General features: G+C 30.8%; 1 protein-coding gene across 1 annotated transcript in view; it reads right to left on the reverse strand.

Moving 5' to 3' along the window:
- Positions 1-20,659, reverse strand: part of LOC130272537 (solute carrier family 22 member 13-like) — a 53,381-nt gene that overhangs the window by 10,406 nt on the left and 22,316 nt on the right. Inside the window, 1 exon segment of the mRNA XM_056518384.1 lies at positions 1,435-1,649. Within this exon segment, the coding sequence (XP_056374359.1) occupies positions 1,435-1,649 (215 nt within the window).

The raw sequence follows: 20,659 nt of genomic DNA on the forward strand, positions 1-20,659 counted from the left end.
TATCAGCTGCTGAAGTTGAGTTGTTCGTTTCTGTCTGGCAACAGTGCTCTCTGCTGACATCTCTGCTTGTCTCGGGAACTGCACAGAGTAGAAGAGGTTTTCCATAGGGAAGTGTCATCAGAGAGCACTTCGACAGAAAAGAACAACTCAACTTCAGCAGCTCATAAGTACTGAAAGGATTAAGATTTTTTGATAGGAGTAATTTACAAATCTGTTTAACTTTCTGGAGCCAGTTGATATATATATAACATTTTTCCTGGATAACCCCTTTAAAGATTGCTGTTCACAAGTGCAAACCATCCAACTTGAAAGAGCTGGAGCAGTTTTGCAAGGAGGAATGGGAAAAAATCCCAGTGAAGCTCATATAGACTTATCCTAAGCGACTTTGAGCTGTGATTGCCACAAAATGTGGCTCTACAAAGTATTGACTTTAGGGGGGTGAATAGTTATGCACATTGACTTTTTCTGTTATTTTGTCCTATTTGTTGTTTGCTTCACAATAAATTAAAAAATATAAAAAACATTTGCAAAGTTGTGGGTATGTTGTGTAAATTAAATGATCAAAATCCTTAAACAATCCATGTTAATTCCAGGTTGTGAGGCACCAAAATACGAAAAAATTCAAGGAGGGTGAATACTTTTTAAAGGCACTGTATATAACTTGATATTACTGTAAACATTTTAATGCCAATTTTGTACAGTTTTCCAGAAAATCGAAAATATTGTTCAGTGTATCATTTGTAAATGGACCATTGTTTGTTGAAACCATCGTATGTTGAGGGATCTGTGCAATGTAAAGTATAGGACAGTGGTCTCCAACCTGCGGACCTCCAGATGTTGCAAAACTACAACACCTAGCATGCCCGGACAGCCATTGGCTGTCCGGGCATTCTGGGTGTTGTAGTTTTACAACATCTGGAGGTCCGCAGGTTGTAGACCACTGTTAGAGAAAGTTGTACTCACGTGTCCCCGCCGCTCCGGCCCGTCACCGCTGCCCGGGATGTCGCCGCATCCCCGAGGTGTCCCCGACGCTCCGGCAAGGCCTCTGCTTCCCCGGCAACCTCCTCTCCGTCGTCGTCATCACGTCGCTACGCACGGCGCTCCTATTGGATGACGGGACGGGACGTGATGATGACGATGGAGAGCGCCGACGATGCAGAGGATCCAGAAGAGGACGCACCGGAGCCCCGAGGACAGGTAAGTGATCGTCAGCGGACCACACGGGGCACCGTAAACGGCTATCCGGTGGCAGCTGAAGCAGTCAGCGCTCCTGGATAGCCGTTTATGCGATGGCCCCGACATAAAAAAAGCATCGTATGTTGAAATTATCGTATGTCGGGATCATCGTAGGTCGAGGAGGGGTCACTGCATAGAAAAATACATCTAATTTTGCAAAGTGATATAACACAAGAAATAAAGTATATACTGTCTTACTTTTAGGAATGGCAGTAATGATGAGACAAACGATTCCTCCTAGTAAAAGACACAGCGACTGACTTAGCTTCCGTCCTATGATCTGCACTATGAACATGGATCCAAGACGAGCTGGAATTTCCACAGCTCCAAATATAAGCTGTGTGAGATATATGTCCAGGCCAAAGCTACCAACATTTAGACTGAGACCATAATACACCAGACTGTTCACAAACCTGCAGGTCAGAGAATAACAGTGAAAATCACAGTGCACAGGAAATGGAAGCAAACAATAATAGAGAACAAGTATAATATAGTGATAATAGAGAACAGTATAATATAGTGATAATAGAGAACAGTAACATATAGTGATAATAGAGAACAATATAATATAGTGATAATAGAGAACAATATAATATAGTGATAATAGAGAACAGTATAATATAGTGATAATAGAGAACAATATAATATAGTGATAATAGAGAACAATATAATATAGTGATAATAGAGAACAATATAATATAGTGATAATAGAGAACAATATAATATAGTGATAATAGAGAACAATATAATATAGTGATAATAGAGAACAGTAACATATAGTGATAATAGAGAACAATATAATATAGTGATAATAGAGAACAATATAATATAGTGATAATAGAGAACAGTATAATATAGTGATAATAGAGAACAGTATAATATAGTGATAATAGAGAACAATATAATATAGTGATAATAGAGAACAATATAATATAGTGATAATAGAGAACAATATAATATAGTGATAATAGAGAACAGTAACATATAGTGATAATAGAGAACAATATAATATAGTGATAATAGAGAACAGTATAATATAGTGATAATAGAGAACAATATAATATAGTGATAATAGAGAACAATATAATATAGTGATAATAGAGAACAGTATAATATAGTGATAATAGAGAACAATATAATATAGTGATAATAGAGAACAATATAATATAGTGATAATAGAGAACAGTATAATATAGTGATAATAGAGAACAATATAATATAGTGATAATAGAGAACAATATAATATAGTGATAATAGAGAACAATATAATATAGTGATAATAGAGAACAATATAATATAGTGATAATAGAGAACAATATAATATAGTGATAATAGAGAACAGTATAATATAGTGATAATAGAGAACAATATAATATAGTGATAATAGAGAACAGTATAATATAGTGATAATAGAGAACAATATAATATAGTGATAATAGAGAACAGTAACATATAGTGATAATAGAGAACAATATAATATAGTGATAATAGAGAACAATATAATATAGTGATAATAGAGAACAATATAATATAGTGATAATAGAGAACAGTATAATATAGTGATAATAGAGAACAGTATAATATAGTGATAATAGAGAACAGTATAATATAGTGATAATAGAGAACAGTATAATATAGTGATAATAGAGAACAATATAATATAGTGATAATAGAGAACAATATAATATAGTGATAATAGAGAACAACATAATATAGTGATAATAGAGAACAGTAACATATAGTGATAATAGAGAACAATATAATATAGTGATAATAGAGAACAGTATAATATAGTGATAATAGAGAACAATATAATATAGTGATAATAGAGAACAATATAATATAGTGATAATAGAGAACAGTATAATATAGTGATAATAGAGAACAATATAATATAGTGATAATAGAGAACAATATAATATAGTGATAATAGAGAACAATATAATATAGTGATAATAGAGAACAATATAATATAGTGATAATAGAGAACAATATAATATAGTGATAATAGAGAACAGTATAATATAGTGATAATAGAGAACAATATAATATAGTGATAATAGAGAACAATATAATATAGTGATAATAGAGAACAATATAATATAGTGATAATAGAGAACAATATAATATAGTGATAATAGAGAACAATATAATATAGTGATAATAGAGAACAATATAATATAGTGATAACAGAGAACAATATAATATAGTGATAATAGAGAACAATATAATATAGTGATAATAGAGAACAATATAATATAGTGATAATAGAGAACAATATAATATAGTGATAATAGAGAACAGTAACATATAGTGATAATAGAGAACAATATAATATAGTGATAATAGAGAACAATATAATATAGTGATAATAGAGAACAATATAATATAGTGATAATAGAGAACAGTATAATATAGTGATAATAGAGAACAATATAATATAGTGATAATAGAGAACAATATAATATAGTGATAATAGAGAACAGTATAATATAGTGATAATAGAGAACAGTATAATATAGTGATAATAGAGAACAGTAACATATAGTGATAATAGAGAACAGTATCATATAGTGATAATAGAGAACAATATAATATAGTGATGATAGAGAACAATATAATATAGTGATAATAGAGAACAATATAATATAGTGATAATAGAGAACAATATAATATAGTGATAATAGAGAACAATATAATATAGTGATAATAGAGAACAATATAATATAGTGATAATAGAGAACAGTAACATATAGTGATAATAGAGAACAATATAATATAGTGATAATAGAGAACAATATAATATGGTGATAATAGAGAACAGTATAATATAGTGATAATAGAGAACAGTATAATATAGTGATAATAGAGAACAGTATAATATAGTGATAATAGAGAACAGTATAATAAAGTGATAATAGAGAACAATATAATATAGTGATAATAGAGAACAGTATAATATAGTGATAATAGAGAACAATATAATATAGTGATAATAGAGAACAGTAACATATAGTGATAATAGAGAACAGTATCATATAGTGATAATAGAGAACAATATAATATAGTGATAATAGAGAACAGTATAATATAGTGATAATAGAGAACAATATAATATAGTGATAATAGAGAACAGTATAATATAGTGATAATAGAGAACAGTATAATATAGTGATAATAGAGAACAATATAATATAGTGATAATAGAGAACAATATAATATAGTGATAATAGAGAACAGTATAATATAGTTATAATAGAGAACAATATAATATAGTGATAATAGAGAACAATATAATATAGTGATAATAGAGAACAGTATAATATAGTGATAATAGAGAACAATATAATATAGTGATAATAGAGAACAGTATAATATAGTGATAACAGAGAACAATATAATATAGTGATAATAGAGAACAGTATAATATAGTGATAATAGAAACAATATAATATAGTGATAATAGAGAACAATATAATATAGTGATAATAGAGAACAATATAATATAGTGATAATAGAGAACAATATAATATAGTGATAATAGAGAACAATATAATATAGTGATAATAGAGAACAGTATAATATAGTGATAATAGAGAACAGTATAATATAGTGATAATAGAGAACAGTATAATATAGTGATAATAGAGAACAGTATAATATAGTGATAATAGAGAACAGTATAATATAGTGATAATAGAGATTAGAGAACAATATAATATAGTGATAATAGAGAACAATATAATATAGTGATAATAGAGAACAATATAATATGGTGATAATAGAGAACAATATAATATAGTGATAATAGAGAACAATATAATATAGTGATAATAGAGAACAGTATAATATAGTGATAATAGAGAACAATATAATATAGTGATAATAGAGAACAGTATAATATAGTGATGATAGAGAACAGTATAATATAGTGATAATAGAGAACAGTATAATATAGTGATAATAGAGAACAGTATAATATAGTGATAATAGAGAACAATATAATATAGTGATAATAGAGAACAATATAATATAGTGATAATAGAGAACAATATAATATACTGATAATAGAGAACAATATAATATAGTGATAATAGAGAACAATATAATATAGTGATAATAGAGAACAATATAATATAGTGATAATAGAGAACAGTATAATATAGTGATAATAGAGAACAATATAATATAGTGATAATAGAGAACAGTATAATATAGTGATAATAGAGAACAGTATAATATAGTGATAATAGAGAACAGTATAATATAGTGATAACGGAGAACAATATAATATAGTGATAATAGAGAACAGTATAATATAGTGATAATAGAGAACAGTATAATATAGTGATAATAGAGAACAATATAATATAGTGATAATAGAGAACAATATAATATAGTGATAATAGAGAACAGTATAATATAGTGATAATAGAGAACAATATAATATAGTGATAATAGAGAACAGTAACATATAGTGATAATAGAGAACAGTATCATATAGTGATAATAGAGAACAATATAATATAGTGATAATAGAGAACAGTATAATATAGTGATAATAGAGAACAATATAATATAGTGATAATAGAGAACAGTATAATATAGTGATAATAGAGAACAATATAATATAGTGATAATAGAGAACAATATAATATAGTGATAATAGAGAACAGTATAATATAGTTATAATAGAGAACAATATAATATAGTGATAATAGAGAACAATATAATATAGTGATAATAGAGAACAGTATAATATAGTGATAATAGAGAACAATATAATATAGTGATAATAGAGAACAGTATAATATAGTGATAACAGAGAACAATATAATATAGTGATAATAGAGAACAATATAATATAGTGATAATAGAGAACAATATAATATAGTGATAATAGAGAACAATATAATATAGTGATAATAGAGAACAATATAATATAGTGATAATAGAGAACAGTATAATATAGTGATAATAGAGAAGAGTATAATATAGTGATAATAGAGAACAGTATAATATAGTGATAATAGAGAACAGTATAATATAGTGATAATAGAGAACAGTATAATATAGTGATAATAGAGATTAGAGAACAATATAATATAGTGATAATAGAGAACAATATAATATAGTGATAATAGAGAACAATATAATATGGTGATAATAGAGAACAATATAATATAGTGATAATAGAGAACAATATAATATAGTGATAATAGAGAACAGTATAATATAGTGATAATAGAGAACAATATAATATAGTGATAATAGAGAACAGTATAATATAGTGATGATAGAGAACAGTATAATATAGTGATAATAGAGAACAGTATAATATAGTGATAATAGAGAACAGTATAATATAGTGATAATAGAGAACAATATAATATAGTGATAATAGAGAACAATATAATATAGTGATAATAGAGAACAATATAATATACTGATAATAGAGAACAATATAATATAGTGATAATAGAGAACAATATAATATAGTGATAATAGAGAACAATATAATATAGTGATAATAGAGAACAGTATAATATAGTGATAATAGAGAACAGTATAATATAGTGATAATAGAGAACAGTATAATATAGTGATAACAGAGAACAATATAATATAGTGATAATAGAGAACAGTATAATATAGTGATAATAGAGAACAGTATAATATAGTGATAATAGAGAACAATATAATATAGTGATAATAGAGAACAATATAATATAGTGATAATAGAGAACAGTATAATATAGTGATAATAGAGAACAATATAATATAGTGATAATAGAGAACAATATAATATAGTGATAATAGAGAACAGTATAATATAGTGATAATAGAGAACAGTAACATATAGTGATAATAGAGAACAGTAACATATAGTGATAATAGAGAACAATATAATATAGTGATAATAGAGAACAATATAATATAGTGATAATAGAGAACAATATAATATAGTGATAATAGAGAACAGTATAATATAGTGATAATAGAGAACAGTATAATATAGTGATAATAGAGATTAGAGAACAATATAATATAGTGATAATAGAGAACAATATAATATAGTGATAATAGAGAACAATATAATATAGTGATAATAGAGAACAATATAATATAGTGATAATAGAGAACAGTATAATATAGTGATAATAGAGAACAATATAATATAGTGATAATAGAGAACAGTATAATATAGTGATAATAGAGAACAGTATAATATAGTGATAATAGAGAACAGTATAATATAGTGATAATAGAGAACAGTATAATATAGTGATAATAGAGAACAATATAATATAGTGATAATAGAGAACAATATAATATAGTGATAATAGAGAACAGTATAATATAGTGATAATAGAGAACAATTTAATATAGTGATAATAGAGAACAGTATAATATAGTGATAATAGAGAACAATATAATATAGTGATAATAGAGAACAATATAATATAGTGATAATAGAGAACAGTATAATATAGTGATAATAGAGAACAATATAATATAGTGATAATAGAGAACAATATAATATAGTGATAATAGAGAACAATATAATATAGTGATAATAGAGAACAATATAATATAGTGATAATAGAGAACAATATAAGATAGTGATAATAGAGAACAGTATAATATAGTGATAATAGAGAACAATATAATATAGTGATAATAGAGAACAGTATAATATAGTGATAATAGAGAACAATATAATATAGTGATAATAGAGAACAGTATAATATAGTGATAATAGAAACAATATAATATAGTGATAATAGAGAACAGTATAATATAGTGATAATAGAGAACAATATAATATAGTGATAATAGAGAACAGTATAATATAGTGATAATAGAGAACAATATAATATAGTGATAATAGAGAACAGTATAATATAGTGATAATAGAGAACAGTATAATATAGTGATAATAGAGAACAGTATAATATAGTGATAATAGAGAACAATATAATATAGTGATAATAGAGAACAATTTAATATAGTGATAATAGAGAACAGTATAATATAGTGATAATAGAGAACAATATAATATAGTGATAATAGAGAACAGTCTAATATAGTGATAATAGAGAACAGTATAATATAGTGATAATAGAGAACAGTATAATATAGTGATAATAGAGAACAATATAATATAGTGATAATAGAGAACAATATAATATAGTGATAATAGAGAACAATATAATATAGTGATAATAGAGAACAATATAATATAGTGATAATAGAGAACAGTATAATATAGTGATAATAGAGAACAATATAATATAGTGATAATAGAGAACAATATAATATAGTGATAATAGAGAACAGTATAATATAGTTATAATAGAGAACAATATAATATAGTGATAATAGAGAACAGTATAATATAGTGATAATAGAGAACAATATAATATAGTGATAATAGAGAACAGTATAATATAGTGAAAATAGAGAACAATATAATATAGTGATAATAGAGAACAATATAATATAGTGATAATAGAGAACAATATAATATAGTGATAATAGAGAACAGTATAATATAGTGATAATAGAGAACAATATAATATAGTGATAATAGAGAACAATATAATATAGTGATAATAGAGAACAGTATAATATAGTGATAATAGAGAACAATATAATATAGTGATAATAGAGAACAGTATAATATAGTGATAATAGAGAACAATATAATATAGTGATAATAGAGAACAATATAAGATAGTGATAATAGAGAACAGTATAATATAGTGATAATAGAGAACAGTATAATATAGTTATAATAGAGAACAATATAATATAGTGATAATAGAGAACAATATAATATAGTGATAATAGAGAACAATATAATATAGTGATAATAGAGAACAGTATAATATAGTGATAATAGAAAACAATATAATATAGTGATAATAGAGAACAATATAATATAGTGATAATAGAGAACAATATAATATAGTGATAATAGAGAACAGTATAATATAGTGATAATAGAGAACAGTATAATATAATGATAATAGAGAACAATATAATATAGTGATAATAGAGAACAGTATAATATAGTGATAATAGAGAACAGTATAATATAGTGATAATAGAGAACAATATAATATAGTGATAATAGAGAACAGTAACATATAGTGATAATAGAGAACAATATAATATAGTGATAATAGAGAACAATATAATATAGTGATAATAGAGAACAGTATAATATAGTGATAATAGAGAACAATATAATATAGTGATAATAGAGAACAGTAACATATAGTGATAATAGAGAACAATATAATATAGTGATAACAGAGAACAGTATAATATAGTGATAATAGAGAACAATATAATATAGTGATAATAGAGAACAGTAACATATAGTGATAATAGAGAACAATATAATATAGTGATAATAGAGAACAATATAATATAGTGATAATAGAGAACAATATAATATAGTGATAATAGAGAACAATATAATATAGTGATAATAGAGAACAGTAACATATAGTGATAATAGAGAACAATATAATATAGTGATAACAGAGAACAATATAATATAGTGATAATAGAGAACAATATAATATAGTGATAATAGAGAACAATATAATATAGTGATAATAGAGAACAGTATAATATAGTGATAATAGAGAACAGTATAATATAGTGATAATAGAGAACAGTATAATATAGTGATAATAGAGAACAGTATAATATAGTGTTAATAGAGAACAGTATAATATAGTGATAATAGAGAACAATATAATATAGTGATAATAGAGAACAATATAATATAGTGATAATAGAGAACAATATAATATAGTGATAATAGAGAACAATATAATATAGTGATAATAGAGAACAATATAATATAGTGATAATAGAGAACAATATAATATAGTGATAATAGAGAACAGTATAATATAGTGATAATAGAGAACAGTATAATATAGTGATAATAGAGAACAATATAATATAGTGATAATAGAGAACAATATAATATAGTGATAATAGAGAACAATATAATATAGTGATAATAGAGAACAATATAATATAGTGATAATAGAGAACAGTATAATATAGTGATAATAGAGAACAATATAATATAGTGATAATAGAGAACAGTATAATATAGTGATAATAGAGAACAATATAATATAGTGATAATAGAGAACAATATAATATAGTGATAATAGAGAACAATATAATATAGTGATAATAGAGAACAATATAATATAGTGATAATAGAGAACAGTATAATATAGTGATAATAGAGAACAATATAATATAGTGATAATAGAGAACAGTAACATATAGTGATAATAGAGAACAATATAATATAGTGATAACAGAGAACAATATAATATAGTGATAATAGAGAACAATATAATATAGTGATAATAGAGAACAATATAATATAGTGATAATAGAGAACAGTATAATATAGTGATAATAGAGAACAGTATAATATAGTGATAATAGAGAACAGTATAATATAGTGATAATAGAGAACAGTATAATATAGTGTTAATAGAGAACAGTATAATATAGTGATAATAGAGAACAATATAATATAGTGATAATAGAGAACAATATAATATAGTGATAATAGAGAACAATATAATATAGTGATAATAGAGAACAATATAATATAGTGATAATAGAGAACAATATAATATAGTGATAATAGAGAACAATATAATATAGTGATAATAGAGAACAGTATAATATAGTGATAATAGAGAACAATATAATATAGTGATAATAGAGAACAATATAATATAGTGATAATAGAGAACAATATAATATAGTGATAATAGAGAACAATATAATATAGTGATAATAGAGAACAGTATAATATAGTGATAATAGAGAACAATATAATATAGTGATAATAGAGAACAATATAATATAGTGATAATAGAGAACAATATAATATAGTGATAATAGAGAACAATATAATATAGTGATAATAGAGAACAATATAATATAGTGATAATAGAGAACAGTATAATATAGTGATAATAGAGAACAATATAATATAGTGATAATAGAGAACAATATAATATAGTGATAATAGAGAACAATATAATATAGTGATAATAGAGAACAGTATAATATAGTGATAATAGAGAACAGTATAATATAGTGATAATAGAGAACAGTATAATATAGTGATAATAGAGAACAGTATAATATAGTGATAATAGAGAACAATATAATATAGTGATAATAGAGAACAATATAATATAGTGATAATAGAGAACAGTATAATATAGTGATAATAGAGAACAATATAATATAGTGATAATAGAGAACAGTATAATATAGTGATAATAGAGAACAATATAATATAGTGATAATAGAGAACAATATAATATAGTGATAATAGAGAACAGTATAATATAGTGATAATAGAGAACAATATAATATAGTGATAATAAAGAACAATATAATATAGTGATAATAGAGAACAGTATAATATAGTGATAATAGAGAACAATATAATATAGTGATAATAGAGAACAGTATAATATAGTGATAATAGAGAACAATATAATATAGTGATAATAGAGAACAGTATAATATAGTGATAATAGAGAACAATATAATATAGTGATAATAGAGAACAGTATAATATAGTGATAATAGAGAACAGTATAATATAGTGATAATAGAGAAGAGTATAATATAGTGATAATAGAGAACAATGTAATATAGTGATAATAGAGAACAATATAATATAGTGATAACAGAGAACAATATAATATAGTGATTATAGAGAACAATATAATATAGTGATAATAGAGAACAATATAATATAGTGATAATAGAGAACAATATAATATAGTGATAATAGAGAACAATATAATATAGTGATAATAGAGAACAATATAATATAGTGATAATAGAGAACAGTATAATATAGTGATAATAGAGAACAATATAATATAGTGATAATAGAGAACAATATAATATAGTGATAATAGAGAACAATATAATATAGTGATAATAGAGAACAATATAATATAGTGATAATAGAGAACAATATAATATAGTGATAATAGAGAACAGTATAATATAGTGATAATAGAGAACAATATAATATAGTGATAATAGAGAACAGTATAATATAGTGATAATAGAGAACAGTATAATATAGTGATAATAGAGAACAGTATAATATAGTGATAATAGCGAACAATATAATATAGTGATAATAGAGAACAATATAATAGTGATAATAGAAACAATATAATATAGTGATAATAGAGAACAATATAATATAGTGATAATAGAGAACAATATAATATAGTGATAATAGAGAACAATATAATATAGTGATAATAGAGAACAATATAATATAGTGATAATAGAGAACAGTATAATATAGTGATAATAGAAAACAATATAATATAGTGATAATAGAGAACAATATAATATAGTGATAATAGAGAACAGTATAATATAGTGATAATAGAGAACAATATAATATAGTGATAATAGAGAACAATATAATATAGTGATAACAGAGAACAATATAATATAGTGATAATAGAGAACAATATAATATAGTGATAATAGAGAACAGTATAATATAGTGATAATAGAGAACAGTATAATATAGTGATAATAGAGAAGAGTATAATATAGTGATAATAGAGAACAATGTAATATAGTGATAATAGAGAACAATATAATATAGTGATAACAGAGAACAATATAATATAGTGATAATAGAGAACAATATAATATAGTGATAATAGAGAACAATATAATATAGTGATAATAGAGAACAATATAATATAGTGATAATAGAGAACAATATAATATAGTGATAATAGAGAACAATATAATATAGTGATAATAGAGAACAATATAATATAGTGATAATAGAGAACAATATAATATAGTGATAATAGAGAACAATATAATATAGTGATAATAGAGAACAGTCTAATATAGTGATAATAGAGAACAGTCTAATATAGTGATAATAGAGAACAATATAATATAGTGATAATAGAGAACAGTAACTTATAGTGATAATAGAGAACAGTATAATATAGTGATAATAGAGAACAGTAACATATAGTGATAATAGAGAACAATATAATATAGTGATAATAGAGAACAATATAATATAGTGATAATAGAGAACAATATAATATAGTGATAATAGAGAACAATATAATATAGTGATAATAGAGAACAGTATAATATAGTGATAATAGAGAACAGTATAATATAGTGATAATAGAGAACAATATAATATAGTGATAATAGAGAACAGTATAATATAGTGATAATAGAGAACAATATAATATAGTGATAATAGAGAACAGTATAATATAGTGATAATAGAGAACAGTATAATATAGTGATAATAGAGAACAGTATAATATAGTGATAATAGAGAACAGTATAATATAGTGATAATAGAGAGCAATATAATATAGTGATAATAGAGAACAATATAATATAGTGATAACAGAGAACAATATAATATAGTGATAATAGAGAACAATATAATATAGTGATAATAGAGAACAATATAATATAGTGATAATAGAGAACAATATAATATAGTGATAATAGAGAACAATATAATATAGTGATAATAGAGAACAATATAATATAGTGATAATAGAGAACAATATAATATAGTGATAATAGAGAACAATATAATATAGTGATAATAGAGAACAATATAATATAGTGATAATAGAGAACAGTCTAATATAGTGATAATAGAGAACAGTCTAATATAGTGATAATAGAGAACAATATAATATAGTGATAATAGAGAACAGTAACTTATAGTGATAATAGAGAACAGTATAATATAGTGATAATAGAGAACAGTAACATATAGTGATAATAGAGAACAATATAATATAGTGATAATAGAGAACAATATAATATAGTGATAATAGAGAACAATATAATATAGTGATAATAGAGAACAATATAATATAGTGATAATAGAGAACAGTATAATATAGTGATAATAGAGAACAGTATAATATAGTGATAATAGAGAACAATATAATATAGTGATAATAGAGAACAGTATAATATAGTGATAATAGAGAACAATATAATATAGTGATAATAGAGAACAGTATAATATAGTGATAATAGAGAACAGTATAATATAGTGATAATAGAGAACAGTATAATATAGTGATAATAGAGAACAGTATAATATAGTGATAATAGAGAGCAATATAATATAGTGATAATAGAGAACAGTAACTTATAGTGATATAGGGGGATATTTATCAAAACCTGTGCAGAGGAAAAGTGGTGCAGTTGCCCATAACAACCGGCTCGCTTCTTTTATTTTTAACCCCTTAACGACCAAGGACGTATATTTACGTCCTTGGCCGACTCCCGCGGTGCCGCGCGCTATTAACCCTTTTGATGTTCCAATTTGAACGCCGCGTCTAAAACGAAAGTAAACGCTTCCCGGCTGCTCAGTGGGGCTGATCGGGACCACCGCAGTGAAAATGCAGTGTCCTGATCAGCTGGGACGCGAGCAGAGGTCCTCTTACCTTCCTCCGGCGTATCCCTTTGGCGATTGATTGCTCCAAGCCTGAAATGTAGGCTTGAGCAATCGACCGCCGATAACACTGATCAATGCAAAGCTATGGCTTTGCAGTGAACTGTGTAAAAGATCAGTGTGTGCAGTGTTATAGCCCCCTATGGGAGCTATAACATTGCAAAAAAAAAGTGGAAAAAAAAGTTAATAAATTTAACCCTTTCCCTAATAAAAATCCAAATCACCCCCCTTTTCCTATAAAAAAAAAAAAAACATGTAAATAAATATAAATATATGTGGTATTGCCGCGTGCGTAAATGTCAGCACTATAAAAATATGTCATTAATGACGTACGCGCAAAAAATAGCGTACACGCAAAAAAATTCCAAAGTCCAAAATAACATATTTTTGGTCACTTTTTATATCATGAAAAAATGAATAAAAAGCGATCAAAAAGTCTGATCAATACAAAAGTGGTACCGCTAAAAACTTCAGATCACGGCGCAAAAAATGAGCCCTTATACCGTCCCATACGCTGTAAAATATGACAAAATCAAACCTATATAAGTAGGGTATCATTTTAGTCATATGGACCTACAGAATAAAGATCAGGTGTCATTTTTACTGAAAAATGTACTGCGTAGAAACGGACGCCCCCAAAAGTTACAAAACTGCGTTTTTTCTTCAATTTCGTCGCACAATGATTTTTTTTCCGTTTCGCCGTGAATTTTTGGGTAAAATGACTGATGTCACTGCAAAGTAGAATTGGTGGCCCAAAAAATAAGCCATCGTATGGATTTTTAGGTGCAAAATTGAAAGGGTTGTGATTTTTAAAAGGTGAGGAGGAAAAAAAACGAAAGTGCAAAAACGGAAAAACCCGTGGTCCTTAAGGGGTTAAAGAGGGCTGTGAAAAATGAAAGAAGCGATCTGATTGGTTGCTATGGGCAACTGCACAATCTCCCCCATAGTGTGCTACCCTGTTACTATATACAGTATATAGCAGTGGTCTTCAACCTGCGGACATCCAGATGTTTCAAAACTACAACTCCCAGAATGCCCGGACAGCCGATGGCTGTCCGGGCATGCTGGGAGTTGTAGTTTTGCAACATCTGGAGGTCTGCAGGTTGAAGACCACTGGTATGTAGTATCAGAACAGCATACACTGATGAAGTTCCACAGTTCTACTAGCACAGAGTGTAAAAGCTAATATGCTCTGCTGCCTCTATACTACCTCTATATAGCATATACACTTTTCAACCAAACCATTAGAATACAAACATAATGACACAGCAGTCTGTATAATAAATATACACTCTTCCACTCATTATATTATACAGTATTAATATATAATACATATTGGGGGAGGGGAAATTATTTAAAAAAGTACACCTGTTTTCTGCTTTTGTACACCAGCCTTAGCACTTTTTAAAAAGTAGGAGGGACTTAATGTAACGGGGCGGGGCCTCCCATGCCTGCCAGATTTTTTTTACAATTTATGTAAGTTTTTGGAATACTGCCACTGCAGTTTTTGAGCCAAAGCCAGAAATGTATTCAAAAGGAATAGGACATATAAAGGAAGGATTTACACTTCTCCTCCCTTATGGATCCACTTCTGACTTTGGCTCAAAAACTGCAGTGGCAGTATTCCAAAAACTGCCAGAAAAAAACCAAGTGGAAACTTAGCTTTAGAGAACTGGCTTCTAGCTGATGCAGATTTAAAGGAGTACTCCGCCCCTAGACATCTTATCCCCTATCCAAAGGACAGGGAATAAGATGTCTGATTGCGGGGGACCCCTGCGATCTCCCTGCTGCACCAGGCATTCGTTTAGAGCGTCGGGTGCAGCACCGGATGCTTGTGACATCACGGTCGTGCCCCGCTCGTGACATCACGGCCACGCCCCCTCAATGCAAGTACATGGGAGGGGGCGTGACAGCTGTTACGCCCCCTCCTATAGACTTGCATTGAGGGGGCGTGGCCGTGACGTCACGATCGGGGCATGGCCGTGACGTCACGAGCCTCCGCCCCACATTGCCAGTCATCCGGCATGGAACGAAGGGGATGGATATGGGAATAAGATGTCTAGAGGCAGAGTACCCCTTTGACTCTGAGGTGCACAGGTAGCCACGGATGCACCTAATTTATTAAGAGGCCTACACCTCTCACTTGGTTTATGGTGAACAACCTGGCGACCTATATTTACTGCTAAATAATTAGGTTTTTAACCCTAAAATTGTGCATTGATGATTGTCCAGAAGTAGCAATTCTTAACTTCTTCGCATTTAAGGAGCCTCCTCAGCACTGCCAAAGCAAAGTTCTTATTCTAGGTAATGTGTTATCCATTAACAAGAACACTGAGTTAATGAAGGAAGAAGGTATCAATGGGTCAGTGAAGATATCCAGGAATCTGTGACACATGAAACATCAGACCCAATAAAACTATCATTTACATTCCCGTAAAAAATGCATGCACTCTATTACAACCAATTTCTGTACCATTCTGTACCCCTGTACAGTGGGGATCAAAAGTTTAGGCACCCCAGGTAAAAATTTGTATTTATGTGCATAAAGAAGCCAAGGAAAGATGGAAAAATCTCCAAAAGGCATCAAACTACAGATTAGACATTTTTATAATATGTCAACAAAAGTTAGATTTTATTTCCATCATTTACACTTTCAAAATAACAGAAAAAAAAAATGGCGTCTGCAAAAGTTTGGGCACCCTGCAGAATTTGTAGCATGCACTGCCCCCTTTGCAAAGCTGAGACCTGCCAGTGTCATGGATTGTTCTCAATAATCATCTGGGAAGACCAGGTGATGTCAATCTTAAAGGTTTTAAATGCCCAGACTCATCTGACCTTGCCCCAACAATCAGCACCATGGGTTCTTCTAAGCAGTTGTCTAGAAATCTGAAACTGAAAATAGTTGACGCTCACAAAGCTGGAGAAGGCTATAAGGAAATAGCAAAACGTTTTCAGATGTCAATATCCTCTGTTCGGAATGTAATTAAGGAATGGCAGTCATCAGGAACAGTGGAAGTTAAAATAAGATCTGGAAGACCAAGAAAAATATCAGACGGAACAGCTTGCAGGATTGTGAGAAAACCCACGTTTGACTGCACAATCCCTCCAGAAAGATCTGGCAGACACTGGAGTTGTGGTACACTATTCCACTATAAAGAGATACTTGTACAAATATGGTCTTTATGGAAGAGTCATCAGAAGAAAACCTCTTCTACGTCCTCACCACAACAATCAGCGTTTGAACTTTACAAATTAACATATAGACACGCCTGATGCATTTTGGAAACAAGTTCTGTGGACTGATGAGGTTAAAATTGAACTTTTTGGCCGGAATGAGCAAAGGTACGTTTGGAGAAGAAGGGGAACAGAATTTAATGAAAAGAACCTCTGTCCAACTGTTAAGCATGGGGTGGAGCAATCATGCTTTGGGGTTGTATTGCAGCCAGTGGCACAGGGAACTGTTACGCCGAGCGATCCGGGTCCCCGCTCCTCCCCGGAGCGCTCGCAACATCCTCGCTACTGCAGCGCCCCGGTCAGATCTACTGACCGGGTGCGCTGCGATACCGCCCCCAGCCGGGATGCGATTCGCGATGCGGGTGGCGCCCGCTCGCGATGCGCACCCCGGCTCCCGTACCTGACTCGCTCTCCGTCGGTCCTGTCCCGGCGCGCGCGGCCCCCTTCCCTAGGGCGCGCGCGCGCCGGGTCTCTGCGATTTAAAGGGCCACTGCGCCACTGATTGGCGCAGTTGGTCTAATTAGTGTGTTCACCTGTGCACTCCCTATGTATACCTCACTTCCCCTGCACTCCCTCGCCGGATCTTGTTGCCATTGTGCCAGTGAAAGCGTTTCCTAGTGTGTTCCTAGCCTGTGTTCCAGACCTCCTGCCGTTGCCCCTGACTACGATCCTTGCTGCCTGCCCCGACCTTCTGCTACGTCCGACCTTGCTCTTGTCTACTCCCTTGTACCGCGCCTATCTTCAGCAGTCAGAGAGGTTGAGCCGTTGCTAGTGGATACGACCTGGTTACTACCGCCGCTGCAAGACCATCCCGCTTTGCGGCGGGCTCTGGTGAATACCAGTAGTAACTTAGAACCGGTCCACTAGCACGGTCCATGCCAATCCCTCTCTGGCACAGAGGATCCACCTCCTGCCAGCCGAATCGTGACAGTAGATCCGGCCATGGATCCCGCTGAAGTTCCACTGCCAGTTGTCGCCGACCTCACCACGGTGGTCGCCCAGCAGTCACAACAGATAGAGCAACAAGGCCACCAGCTGTCTCAACTGACCGTGATGCTACAGCAGCTACTACCACAGCTTCAGCAATCATCTCCTCCGCCAGCTCCTGCACCTCCTCCGCAGCGAGTGGCCGCTTCCGGCCTACGACTATCCTTGCCGGATAAATTTGATGGGGACTCTAAGTTTTGCCGTGGCTTTCTTTCGCAATGTTCCCTGCACTTGGAGATGATGTCGGACCAGTTTCCTACTGAAAGGTCTAAGGTGGCTTTCGTAGTCAGCCTTCTGTCTGGGAAAGCTCTGTCATGGGCCACACCGCTCTGGGACCGCAATGACCCCGTCACTGCCTCTGTACACTCCTTCTTCTCGGAAATTCGAAGTGTCTTTGAGGAACCTGCCCGAGCCTCTTCTGCTGAGACTGCCCTGCTGAACCTGGTCCAGGGTAATTCTTCCGTTGGCGAGTACGCCATCCAATTCCGTACTCTTGCTTCCGAATTATCCTGGAATAACGAGGCCCTCTGCGCGACCTTTAAAAAAGGCCTATCCAGCAACATTAAAGATGTTCTGGCCGCACGAGAAATTCCTGCTAACCTGCATGAACTCATTCATCTAGCCACTCGCATTGACATGCGTTTTTCCGAAAGGCGTCAGGAGCTCCGCCAGGATATGGACTTTGTTCGCACGAGGCGTTTTTTCTCCCCGGCTCCTCTCTCCTCTGGTCCTCTGCAATCCGTTCCTGTGCCTCCCGCCGTGGAGGCTATGCAAGTTGACCGGTCTCGCTTGACACCTCAAGAGAGGACACGACGCCGCATGGAGAATCTTTGCCTGTACTGTGCCGGTACCGAACACTTCCTGAAGGATTGTCCTATCCGTCCTCCCCGCCTGGAAAGACGTACGCTGACTCCGCACAAAGGTGAGACAGTTCTTGATGTCAACTCTGCTTCTCCACGCCTTACTGTGCCTGTGCGGATATCTGCCTCTACCTTCTCCTTCTCTACTATGGCCTTCTTGGATTCCGGATCTGCAGGAAATTTTATTTTGGCCTCTCTCATCAACAGGTTCAACATCCCGGTGACCAGTCTCGCCAGACCCCTCTACATCAATTGTGTTAACAATGAAAGATTGGACTGTACCGTGCGTTACCGGACGGAGCCCCTCCTAATGTGCATCGGACCTCATCACGAAAAAATTGAGTTTTTGGTCCTCTCCAATTGCACTTCCGAAATTCTCCTTGGACTACCGTGGCTTCAACGCCATTCCCCAACCCTTGATTGGTCCACAGGAGAGATCAAGAGCTGGGGTACTTCTTGTTTCAAGGACTGTCTTAAACCGGTTCCCAGTACTCCCTGCCGTGACCCTGTGGGTCCCCCTGTAACCGGTCTCCCTAAGGCTTATATGGACTATGCTGACGTATTTTGCAAAAAACAAGCTGAGACTTTACCTCCTCACAGGCCTTATGACTGTCCTATTGACCTCCTCCCGGGCACTACTCCACCCCGGGGCAGAATTTATCCTCTGTCCGCCCCAGAGACTCTTGCTATGTCTGAATACATCCAGGAAAATTTAAAAAAGGGGTTTATCCGCAAATCCTCCTCTCCTGCCGGAGCTGGATTTTTC

This window comes from Hyla sarda, chromosome 5 (assembly GCF_029499605.1).
Source record: "Hyla sarda isolate aHylSar1 chromosome 5, aHylSar1.hap1, whole genome shotgun sequence".
In the NCBI taxonomy this organism is placed as follows: domain Eukaryota; kingdom Metazoa; phylum Chordata; class Amphibia; order Anura; family Hylidae; genus Hyla; species Hyla sarda.